At 43.6% G+C, this 12681-nt stretch overlaps 1 protein-coding gene across 2 annotated transcripts in view; it reads right to left on the bottom strand.

The window, feature by feature from the left end:
• ABCC2 (ATP binding cassette subfamily C member 2) overlaps positions 1 to 12681 on the bottom strand; it is an 83218-nt gene that overhangs the window by 17757 nt on the left and 52780 nt on the right. For both annotated transcript variants that reach the window (XM_063607850.1, XM_034931269.3), the window contains 7 exons: positions 12484 to 12550; positions 10942 to 11068; positions 6788 to 6964; positions 5314 to 5481; positions 5002 to 5182; positions 1015 to 1141; positions 597 to 732 (listed from right to left, as the gene is read on the bottom strand). In XM_063607850.1, the coding sequence (XP_063463920.1) occupies positions 597 to 732; positions 1015 to 1141; positions 5002 to 5182; positions 5314 to 5481; positions 6788 to 6964; positions 10942 to 11068; positions 12484 to 12550 (983 nt within the window). The remainder of the gene's footprint in view (positions 1 to 596; positions 733 to 1014; positions 1142 to 5001; positions 5183 to 5313; positions 5482 to 6787; positions 6965 to 10941; positions 11069 to 12483; positions 12551 to 12681) is intronic.

Raw genomic sequence — 12681 nt, 5'->3', positions numbered from 1 at the left:
GGATAATAGAACAATGCTGAAATACAATGCAGGGTAAATAATCATCAAAGCTAAAGGCATTTAAGAGGAGAAGATATAAAAACAGATTGGGACAAGCCAGACATGGTAGCATGCCCCTGTAGTCCCAGCTACTCAGAAGGCTGGCGTGGGAGAATCTCTTGAGCCCTGAGGTTTTAGTCCAGCCTGGGCAACATAGTGAGACCCTGTATCTAAAATAAACACACAAACAAAAAATCAGAGTGGAACAGATGATGGGGTTCTACTGCCAACCTTGAAATTTGTGGTTAAATTTCATTAATTTGAATTATGTGCTCTAGGTCTGAGTTTTCCTGTTCCTCCAAACATCAGAATGGAATCAAACACTCATGAAGTGTAGGATGAGGACATTCACAGGAAACATAGCATTCTTTATGGAAATATGATGTGGTAGAAAGCCCACAGCCTCTGCTAACAGGTTAATAATGAGTCTGAAGATTTGCAAAGGACAGAGGACATATTGCTCCTGTGAGTATGCGTTCAATTTTCACTGAACGTTAAAAATTTTGGGTTCTAAACCTTATAACACCTCAAATGCTACTTTTCTGTGTGGTGTTCACCTTTCCAGTTTCTATGAATTCCTTCTTAATTAGTTTTTGTCCTTTCACTAGTTCTTCGTCTTCCTTCAGGCTATTCACATTCCGAGTTTTCAAGGAGTTTCTCAGGGACTTCAGATGCCTGCCACTGGACCTAGAACTGAGAGAGGGAAGCTTCCCTGAGCATGCAGGTGATTCCCAAGGGTCTTCTTACAAGCAGATGTCACAGTCACTCAGCTGGCATCAAAGCGCATTTCAGGGCAGATGACCAGGGGAAACTGACACAACCCCGATCTTTCCCCATCCCCACAACAAAGAAACAAAGGAAGAGCTTGGAGTGTCCATGGTGTTAACCCTCACAGGAAAAGCCCAGGAAGAAAAAGAAAAAGATCAAGTGGAAATATAGAGCTGACGAGGGCTGCCAGCTGAATAGATGGCCAACCTGCGGCTAAGCGTTCGACGAAAGCTGTTCTCTCTTCTCATGGTTATGGAGGCTGCATCTTCGGGGATCTCTTCCACACTGGATATCAGCCCATAGTCATCGTCTTCTTCTTCACTGCCATCATGGACTAGGGAGACACAGTAGAGGTTAGGGAAAGAGCTGCATAGATCCCTGTCAGTCCTATGAACAAGGAGAGAGAAGCCTCCTCTGATCTTGCTGGTTTCAGCAAGGGATCCCAGATGTACATACAGCATGGACTACTTTACTCCATAAATACTCCATAAATAGTTATTAGTACATCTTGTTATTAAGAAATATCAGGATAAAGGAGAGATGAATTAATATTCCACTGGAAGAGAAAATGGTCAAAATGGAGAAGAAAATTCCTAGAAATGCCCAGGTTCCTTTGGAGGAGGAAAGAGCTTTTAAGGATTATGGTAGACAAATAGAAGAGTCACATTCTCAGAATTGACTAAAGAAGTGATTGTAAATTGAAAATGCTCATCTTGACCAGGCGTGGTGGCTCACACCTGTAATCCCAGCCCTTTGGGAGGCCAAGGTGGGAGGATCACTTCAGCCCAGGAGTTTGAGACCACCTTGGGCAACATAGGCAAACTCTATGTCTACAAAAATTTAAAAATTAGCAGGGTGTGATGGTGCATGCCTGTGGTCCCAGCTACTTGGGAGGCTGAGGTGAGAGGATCACTTGAACACAGGAGGTTGAAGGTGAGCCATGATTGTGCCAATGTACTCCAGCCTGGGCAACAGAGTGAGACTCTCTCAAAAAAGAAAAGAAAATGCTCATCTTGAAATTCAAATAATTTAACAAACTTATATTAATTTAAATCACTTAAAAGACATACCCTGAAAATAAAATAAAATATAAGACACAGTGTGGGCATCAGTGGGGATGGTAGAATAGGAACCTCCAGATATCTACTCCTCCATAAAAGCAATGAGAATAATGATAAAAAAAATGGTCAAAGTCAACTTTTTCAGAGCTCTGAAATTAACCAAAGGCTTGCAACAATCCCAGGAGCATTTGTGTTTTTGAAGAGCTGAAACTTAGTAAGAACAGTAAGTTTTGTGGCAGTTTAACTTACCCTATTTCTGTCCCCCCTCTCCTTGGCTGCTATAACCTAGAAAACTAGCAGCCATAGAATCATAGCAGCCATGAAAACCAGCAGCCTAGCAGCCACTGGAGGGGGCAGAGTGGGTTCAGAATGCTCCCAAAAGCCCCATCCCTGGAGAACTGACCTCATCTCATCTATCTGGAATTCTCTGAAAACCCCCATTTATAGGGCCTATTTGACCTAACACTGAGCTAGCTCGAAAAACCAGCAGCAATTATTTAACATCACAGCAGCTGCCTGAGGTGGTGATAATACTTGGGGCAAATAAGAAGCTGACCAAAAACTTAAAAGGAAAAGCTGGGGAATAAGATGCTCACAGGGGCTCTGATCTCTCTGATATATTCCCAGCAATCTAGAATGCCACCTACACATGCAGAGCTGTGCACATGTCCAGGAAACACGGAAGAGGGCTCTAAGTTTTCACTTCCGGCTGACTATGTGGCTCTGTATAAGCAGGAAGTGAAGGCTAAGGCAGAGATGTAAATTGCTGGAGTGCTGAAGACATGCTCCCCACCACCCACAACACACACACAGAACCTCTCAGCAAAGGCTGAGACACTTATTGTTTCCAAGCAATTAAGGGAGTATCTGTCTAATCACTAGCTGACCACTAAGCCAACCAAATAGACTTCAGTGGTCACACATGACAATGACAAAGAATACAGACTTAACAGAATTAGTTCAGGAAATGAAACAAACAAATAGGAAGAACAACCACAACAAACAGCAACAACAAAGATCACCAAACCACCGGAAACTAGGCGAGAGGCCTTGAACAGATTATTGCCTAACACCTTAAGAAAGAACTAATCCTGCTGACACCTTGATTTTGCCCTTCTAGCCTCCAGAAATGTGTGGCCATTCAGTTTGTGATGTGTTGTTAAGGCAGCTAATTAGGAAAATCATACACAGAACCAATCTCAGTGCAGCTCACCTTGCCCTCCTGCCCTTCTCTTCATTCCACCAAGTCCCAGATCCCAGGGCCAACACAGCAGCATCCTAGGCTCTGGAGCTTACAAAACTGCTCAGAAATGTTCTCTCAGTGTTCACCAGAAAAAGGGCTTACAGGGATGTTTTGCAAACTGTTCTTTGCACATTAAAGACAGGATTCTTCAAAGGAGAAGGGGTTTATAACAGAATCCAGAAACTCAGATCCAGGCTAATCAGAAAAAAATGTTTACCATTAGCATGGGAAAACTGCCCAATTTTCTTACGGTAACCGTGGTGATGTGGTTGACTGAGCAATAACTCAGAGAACTCTAGCATTAGACACTGTTCTTTCCTTGGGAACTTCACCCTCCATTCCAGGCAGGTGCTTTTTGTTTTCTCCACGCTACTACCTGGAGCACATAAAGGCTGATGCAAAGCTTTCAATCGCTCCTTTCTGCTGGTCCCTGATACTCCTGCCCCACTCTCCTGGCCTGGCTCCCAATTCCTGTCACCTACACCATCCTGTTCTTTGTTCCCGCCTTCTCCCTCCAAAGCTACAGACTTCCTGATTTAGATTTTTCTTCTGTCTTTTTTGAGCAGAGATGGGGTTTCACTATATAGCCCAGGGTGGTCTCAAACTCCTGGGCTCCAGTGATCCTTCCACCTTGGCCTCCAAAGGGCTGGGATTACAGGTGTGAACCACCACATCCAGCCCTGGCTTAGATTTTTCTTTCAAACTCTTGGGCTTCTCAGGGTGGTTTTCTTGTTGTTGTTGTGTTTTGTGTGTGTGTGTGTGTGTGTGAGATAGAGTTTCACTCTTGTTGCCCAGGCTGGAGTGCAATGGCACGATCTCAGCTCACCGCAACCTCTGCCTCCTGGGTTCAAGCAATTCTCCTGCCTCAGCCTCCCAAGTAGCTGGGATTACAGGCATGCGCCACCATGCCCGGCTAATTTTGTATTTTTAGTAGAGATGGGGTTTCTCCATGTTGGTCAGGCTGGTCTCGAACTCCTGACCTCAGGTGATCCACCCACCACAGCCTCCCAAAGTGCTGGGATTACAGGCGTGAGCCATTGTGCCTGGCCCTCCCAGGGTGGTTTTAAACCATTACTTGTCCTCACCTCATGGTCAGAACATGCTGTCACTTGTAGGCTGTGTAGCTACTCCCTCATCTGACTGATTTCTGGAATGCCTCTACAGCCTTCTGCCCTGGCTTTCTCAGACCTGAACTCCTGCTGGTGACAACCACCTGAGGGTGATAACCAGACCAATGCACAGGACTGCTGTTGGCAGGTCCTTGGGAAGGGTCACAGTAAACAGAGCTCCACTGCTGACTGGGGCTAACTGGTGAACCCAATGGTGGTGATATTAGAGGCTGTTGCTATGGTATACTCTGAGACTACGCAACTGCCATAATTTTTTTCTGGTTCAAACACCCAGTGGTTTTGGTATATTAATCAAAATCCCTTTGTTAGGATCTACCAAGAATTTAGCAGTACACTAATAGTGCCAACCCCTGAAGCTGTTGAGGAAGTGGTTTTAATGGATTTGGGGTAGATGGGGTGACATGTGTGACTAGAGTCAATAGGAACATGGCATCCCTAAAAGAGGGACCGTTGTGCCACTGGTGTTTCTTCCACAAGGGTTACTCACTCAGACTTTCAGTTGTACCCTTCTAAAGAGTGTCCTTTGATTGTGTGTCAGACATCAGATGAGCAGGATAAGTCACCAGTTTGGCCCAGGCATAGAGTTTCAATTTCTATGTTTCCTCAAAGAGACTCAGAACCCAGAAAGCAGAGTTTGAATCTCTGGGTAGTTTGCTTCCCAATCTAGTTCACTGGATACTGAGCAGTTCAGGAATTAGATATTGGTTTACCATTCCACCCATGGCCCAAGTTCTATCTTGTCCCAGTCCTTCTTACATACCTGTGGCTTCCTCTTCAGGGCCTGTATGTCTTAGAAATGTCTTCAGATTCTTAGCAAACTCTCCTTTTTTGGCCAGGAGAGCACTGTAGGATCCTTTCTCTACAATTGTGCCATTCCCCAGAACTACAATCTCATCCACTTGAGGAAGAAAGTGCATGCTATGTGTAACCAAGAGTCGAGTCTATAAAAATAATATGAAGTTGTGTTGATTACCATATGTCCACCATCTTCCCTGTCTTACTTGCCAGACATGTCCTCCCCTCTCCCTCCCACCCCACCTTTATATCTTCATCATGTTCAATGATTTCTCACCTTGCCTTTCAACAGGCCATTGGGGCCCAAGACCTTATTAAAAATATGTTTTCCTACATGAGCATCCACCGCAGACAGGGGGTCATCTAGAAGATAGATGTCTAAATTTTGGTAGGTAGCTCTGGCCAGGCTGATCCGCTGCTTCTGACCCCCACTAAGATTTATACCCTGAAGAAGAAAATAATTCATATTAAGCACTACTCCCTAGATCCACCTTCACAGAATCTAATAGGGAGGGGTAAAAGGAAGAAATTTGTCTCAATAAGGTGTCAAGGGGTTAAAAATCTTACAAGTTCCTTTATACAAATAAAGAACTGATTCAAATAAATAACTTTAGGCCTAATAATTAGATATGGCCAACTTACCACTTTTTATCAGATAATTTACTTATTTAATAGTTTTGTTGCTTGTCACCCTGTGACAATGTAGAGCAGAGGTTTTTTCTATTTTGTTCATGGATGTAATTCCAGAACTTAAAACAGTGTTTGGCACATAGTAGGTGCTCAATAAGCATATGCTAATTAATGAACAAAATTACTCCAGAGCTGTATCTTCATTAATCTTCTAACATCTCAAGATTTTTGTTCCCCAAGATTGCTACATTTATTTCTAGTAATGGGGAGGGAGGATGAAAACATCCTAAATATGCAGGGTCTTTATTTAGAGGTTTCAAAATAAATTATGCTAGATCTATATAATAAATACAATACAGTCATTAAAAATCTTTTTTTTTTTTGAGATGGAGTCTTGCTCCATCTCCTAGGCTGGAGTGCAGTGGCGCAATCTCAGCTCACTGCAACTTCTGCCTCCCTGGTTCAAGCAATTCTCCTGTCTCAGCCTCCCGAGTAGCTGGGACTACAGGCGCCTGCTACCACATCCGGCTAATTTTTGTATTTTTAGTAGAGATGGGGTTTCACCTTGTTGGTCAGCTGGTCTTGAACTCCTGACCTCAGGTGATCCACCCACCTTGGCCTCCCAAAGTGCTAGGATTATAGGCGTGAGCCACTGTGCCCAACCCTAAAAGTCTATTTTTAGGAAAGGCCTTTAATAACATCAAAAGATAATTCACAATAAACATCTAAGTGTTCAAAGCAGATTAGTAGAATCTTCCTCTGGCCTCACTGATACAGAAGTAGAATCAGGACACCTAGGCTCTGGTCCCACTTCTGCCCCACCACCTGTGAGATCAACCTTGGGCCAGTCACTGTCAACTTCTCATGGCCTTTGCCTCATCATCTTTGATTTAAATTACATAATTCCTGTATCTGTTTCCAAGCAGAAAGTTTGAAATTCTGAGTTATTTACATGGAATATTGTGGCCACTTAGTACAAACACATGATTTCTGGTGTTTGTTCCAAATATGACTACCTAAATTAATCAACTAGATTACCCCTGTGTAGTTCTTCACCACCATCCTCACTTTTTCTCTTCAATATGCCTTCACCCTTGAAGATCCCTTGTTATCCCAAGTACCTTCTCTCCAATCTCAGCCAAATCTCCTCCAGGCAGCATTTCCAAGTCTGGGAGGAGAGCACAGGCCTCCAGTACTTGCTGGTACCTCTTTTCATTAAACTCTGTTCCAAAAAGGATGTTGTCCTTTATGGTGCCATTCTGAATCCAGGACTGCTGTGGGACATAGGCAGTGGTGCCCTAGATGAAAAAGGATCACATCATGTTACAGCTGCACCTCCAGAAACGCAGGGTTGAAGGACGGGGTGGCTGGAGAGGGGAAGAAACAAATGGAGCTTAAATTTGAATAACTGTGCATCAGGATGACTGAGGATCTGATATGTATTCACGTGCTTGTAGTTATTCCACTCTCAGGACTCAATATCCTCTTCACCGTTAAAAGCCCCACCCACTTTTGTTGGACTATCGTTTTTCAGCCATGATCCTAAAAATTAGATGATAAATGTGTGTGTTGCTTCTAGAAGAGGGTTTTAGTCAAACCCAATTGAGTTTACTAGGACCAACGAAAGGCTAACACTGACAAGGGAATGGTATAGATCAGCGGTCCTCAATTTTTTGGCACCAGGGACCGGTTTTGTGGAAGACAATTTTTCCATAGATGGGGTGGTGGTGGGAGATGGTTTCGGGATGAAACTGTTCCACCTCAGATCATCAGGCAGTAGATGCAACCTAGATCCCTGGCATGTGCAGTTCACAATAGGGTTCGTGGTCCTATGAGAATCTAATGCTGCTGCTGATCTGACAGGAGGTGGAGCTCAGGTGATAATGCTCGCTCGCCGCTCACCTTCTCCTGTGTAGCCTGGTTCCCAACAGGCCATGTAACAGTACCAGTCTGAGGCCCACGGGGTTGGGGACCCATGGTATAGATGACATCTTAAGAAGCAAGATTATAACCAAAGAGAGATGGAAACTGGGCGCGGTGGCTCATGCTTGTAATCCCAGCACTTTGGGAGGCCGAAGTGGGCGGATCACCTGAGATCGGGAGTGACCAACCTGGCCAACATGGCAAAACCCCATCTCTGCTAAAAACACAAAAAGTAGCTGGGCTTGGTGGCACAAGTCTGTAATCCCAGCTACTCGGGAGGCTGAGGCAGGAGAATCGCTTGAACCCAGGAGGCAGAGGCTGCAGTGAGCTGAGATTGGGCCACTGCACTCCAGCCTGGGAGACAGAGTGAGGCTCCATCTCAAACAAACAAACAAACAAAAAACAGAGATGGAGGCCGGGCGCAGTGGCTCACGCCTGTAATTCCAGCACATTGGGAGGCTGAGGCAGGTGGATCACGAGGTCAGGAGTTCAAGACCAGCCTGGCCAAGATGGTGAAACCCTGTCTCTACTAAAAATACAAAAATTAGCCGGGCATGGTGGCACGTGCCTGTAATCCCAGATACTTGGGAGGCTGAGGCAGAGAATTGCTTGAACCCAGGAGGTGGAGGTTGCAGTGAGCCGAGATCACGCCACTGCACTCCAGCCTGGGTGACAGACTGAGACTCCGTCTCAAAAAAAAACAAAAACAAAACCAGAAATGGAGACCAACAAAGGCCTGTGTTTGAGGAAGAACCCAGTTATGAGTTAGCAAGAAAAAAGCTTCCCAAAAGGAGTTAGAAGACAGACTTAAATCTGTAGCCTGCTCTGCTATAGCGCATGTTTTTTAAATTGCAGATTAGTTCATTAGTGATTGCTAAATCAGGAAATGATGTCAGTATATGGTAGAACAGCTGGTTCTTACATTTTTTTTTCAAACAGGTCAATATAAATCAATTGGAGGAAGCATTCTCATACTTAAAAAGAAACCCTTAGCAATATATATATGAAGATCTTAAGAAAAAAAGCTGAAAATCTATAGATACTCCTCTGTTTGGTACAAGTAGTGGTAACAATTCAAAAATAACTATAATTTTCCCTAAATTTAGCTCTCTGGAAAAGTTCAGAGTACTGATGAAGATGCCATGAAAACGTTTTCCTCTGTTAAAAAAAAATCATAATTAGCCAGTCCCAGTGGCTTACCCATATAATCCCAGCACTTTGGGAGACTGAGGCAGATGGATCACTTGAGGCCAGGAGTTTGAGACCAGCCTGGCCAACATGGCAAAACCCCGCCTCTACTAAAAGTACAAAAATTAGCCGGGCATCATCAATGATAGACTGGATAAAGAAAATGTGGTACATATATACCATGGAATACTATGCAGCCATAAAAAGGAATGAGATCATGTCCTTTGTAGGGACATGGATGAAGCTAGAAGCATCATCCTCAGCAAACTAACACAGGAACAGAAAACCAAACACTGCTTGTTCTCACTTATAAGTGGGAGTTGAACAGGGAGAACACATGGATACAGGGAAGGGAACAACACACACCAGGGCCTGTTGGGGAGTGAGGGGCGAGGGGAGGGAACCTAGATGACAGGTCAATAGGTGCAGCAAACCACCATGGCACACGTACACCTATGTAACAAACCTACACGTTCTGCAAATGTATCCTGGAACTTAAAGTAAAAAAAAAAAAAGTGGGGCATGGTGGCACACACCTGTAATCCCAGCTATTTGGGAGGCTGAGGCAGGAGAATTGCTTGAACCCAGGAGGTGGAGGTTGCAGTGAGCTGAAATTGTGCTATTGCACTCCAGCCTGAGTGACAGAGTGAGACTCTGTCTCAAAATATATATACACACACACACACACACATATATACATATATACACACACATATATGTGTATATACATATGCACACACATATGTGTGTATATACATATACACACATATATGTGTATATACTTACACACACATATATGTGTATATACATGTATACACATATATGTGTATATATGTGTGTATATATGTATATACATGTGTGTATATGTGTATATACACATATATACACATATACACATATGTGTATACATATATGTACACACATACACACGTGTATATACACATATATGTATATATACATGTGTATGTGTATATACACGTGTGTATATATACATGTGTATATGTATATACACGTGTGTATATATACATGTGTATACACATATATACACGTGTGTATATGTGTGTATACACATATATGTGTGTATATGTGTGTATACACATATATGTGTGTATATGTGTATACACATATATGTGTGTATATGTGTGTATACACATATATGTGTGTATATGTGTGTATACACATATATGTGTGTATATGTGTGTATACATATACACACATATATATACACATACATATATATATATACAAAATTGATGAAGAAGACAACACCCTACACCAGATTTTTATTTTGGAAGCAAATGCCATCAAAGATTTAGCTCTCAAAGGAGGAAGAGAGAGGTCCAAGAGTAATTGCAATGTTGGGTGCAAATGCCAGTGATGATTGTACAATCTACTGTTTTTATTGCTCTTGATATTACTGTTATGGTTGGTATTGTTTCTGTTGGTAGTTTGGTTACAAAGTTATATAAGTTTTTAGTGATCTATTACAATTCTTTTCCCCTAGGTCCTGTTACTTTTATTGTACAGTTTTGCAGGATGCATGATTTTTCAGAAACAAATACATAGATAAAGCAGAAATGCCTATACTTTTTTTTTTTTGAGACAGAGTCTCTCTCTGTCACTCAGGCTGGAGTGCAGTGGCATGATCTTGGCTCACTGCAGCCCTCCTGGGCCCAAGTGATTCTCATGCCTCAGCCTCCCAAGTAGCTGGGATAACAGGCACATGCCACCATACCCGGCTAATTTTGTATTTTTAGTAGAGACAGGGTTTCACCATGTTGACCAGGCTGGTATCGAACTCCTGACCTCAGGTGATCCGCCTGCCTCGGCCTCTCAAAGTGCTGGGATTATAGGCGTGAGCCACCGTGCCTGGCCAGAAATGCCTATATTTTGAAGGAAGACATCTCTAATCAGCAGTTTTCACACTGTAGTATGCATATGAGAATCACCTTTAGAGCTCATTAAAAATGCAGATTCCCAAATCTTACCCCCAGCAACTGATTATATAAAGCTGAAATGGGAAGGAGAATCACAGTCCACAAATCTATCAGATGTCTCCAAGACCTCACCTACTAGCCCTCAGTGCCTTCTCCCCAGTGAGGCAAAAGCACGAAGCTGCTGACATTCGGGAGTCAGAGGCTTTTGCATTGGCATTCCCTCTCACCTTGATGGTGATGTGCCCGTGGACATTTTCCATTTCTCCCAGCATGGCTGATATCAAGGAGGATTTCCCAGAGCCGACAGGGCCTATCACAGCCACAAGTTGGCCTGCCATAATGTCCAGGTTCACACTGAAAGAGAGGAATGTCTTTGAAGGAGATAGCAGGGGTTGGGTATTGAAGAGTAGTTCAAGTCACTTCTCTGAGTCTCCAGGAAGTCTGGTATTAGGAGATTTCCCCTCAAGATTGGAAAATTTGCCTTAGATATACAAGACCCCAAAGTGCTTCTTTAATACTTTTTCTTTTTCTTTTCTTAGCTCTAAAAGGCTAGAGAATGAGCCCTAATGAGCCCTAATTTATCCAACTCATCTATAAGCTGTTTGTGACAAATGTGCATTTCCAATGATAAAATTCTCCTAGAACTAACATGGTTACCCATTGAACAAGACCCTAGTGGAGGCCTGGAGACCTGGCTTGGTTCAAGTCCCAACCCTGACACTGCTGGTCTATGTTATCTTGGAAGGTCACTTCCTTTGGACTAAGGACCCCTCCTTTCTTACTAATGGCATTGGACTAGATTAACATTTCCCAAATTAGGTACTAAATGTGTCACCTGGAACATTTGCTGAACGTAGATTCCCTGGCCCTTCTCCTAAATATTTGACTGTATCTGGCTGAGTAGGGGCCCACAATGGGATAGGTTCCCGGAAACTGTGTGTGCCAGCCCTGTTATTTGAGTTTCTAGAACATTAGGAACATTGGGAACTTGTTCACAGTCTTTCTGAATCTGCGCATTGAGGTGAATTTCTTCCAGACCTATAACAGTGAAGTGGAAGCCCTGCCCAGTTTCCTCTCTGGAAAGGGAAACTGCTGGGTTAGGAAGGTTCAGAGCATGTGCTCCTGCCCCAACTCATCCTGGGGCTAGCTCTGGAGTCCATGTTAAAGGCTGTAGGAACAAGATAGAGGAGTGGGAAGTCAGGAGTATAGTAAGGAGACAGTAAGATGTGCTCAGTTGTGAAGAAACAAAGGTATGGCCTATTAAGCCTCCTGGTGTACTCTGTGTGCTGTGCTCAGTGGATGAATTGGGTGTGCTATTACACATGGTGCTTAAGAGACACACTATGTGCAGAAGATACACACTGAGAAGCCAGATTCCAATGTTCCTGATTGCTATTCTTGAATGAATGAACTTATACTGAATTCAGGTTCTTGTGTTTGTCTTCTACCATACCCAGAGATGCCGGCCACCTGCCAATGCTGCACTACCTCCATCCACAATCTGCACACACAAATGTCCTCATGGGATCACAGCTGGATATTCATGGTCCCATAGTAGGAAAGCAGCGTGGCAAATGCAGTTATCAGGGGAAGGGGCTGAGAACCTTTGCTTTCAGCTCATCTCTCCAGGGGTTTATCCTGCACTAGTATCTAACCGAAGACATGCACATAGCTCATTTCCCCATGTATTCTATTACATGGAATTTTCTGAGAATAGGCCAGGCAGTGAGAATGCTAAAGAACATTAGGATGGAAAGAAGGCAACTCACTCTCGGATTGTGGCTTCCGAATCATGTTCCCAGGTAAAGGAGGCCTCAGAAAACTGCACGGCTTTGTCTGTTGAGAAAAAGCCCTCTTTTAGTCCAATGTAGGTCCCCACGTGACTGTCTGCCCTCATGTGTCTCTCTCCGCTTTCTCCATCAGCTCCCAGGATTGTTTCTGCTAAGTGCTGGCTCCTACGCTAACAG

Source organism: Pan paniscus, chromosome 8 (genome assembly GCF_029289425.2).
Source record: "Pan paniscus chromosome 8, NHGRI_mPanPan1-v2.0_pri, whole genome shotgun sequence".
Classification (NCBI taxonomy): Eukaryota; Metazoa; Chordata; class Mammalia; order Primates; family Hominidae; genus Pan; species Pan paniscus.
The sequence above is the reverse complement of the archived record's forward strand: the minus strand, read 5'-3'. Positions and strand labels throughout refer to the sequence as shown.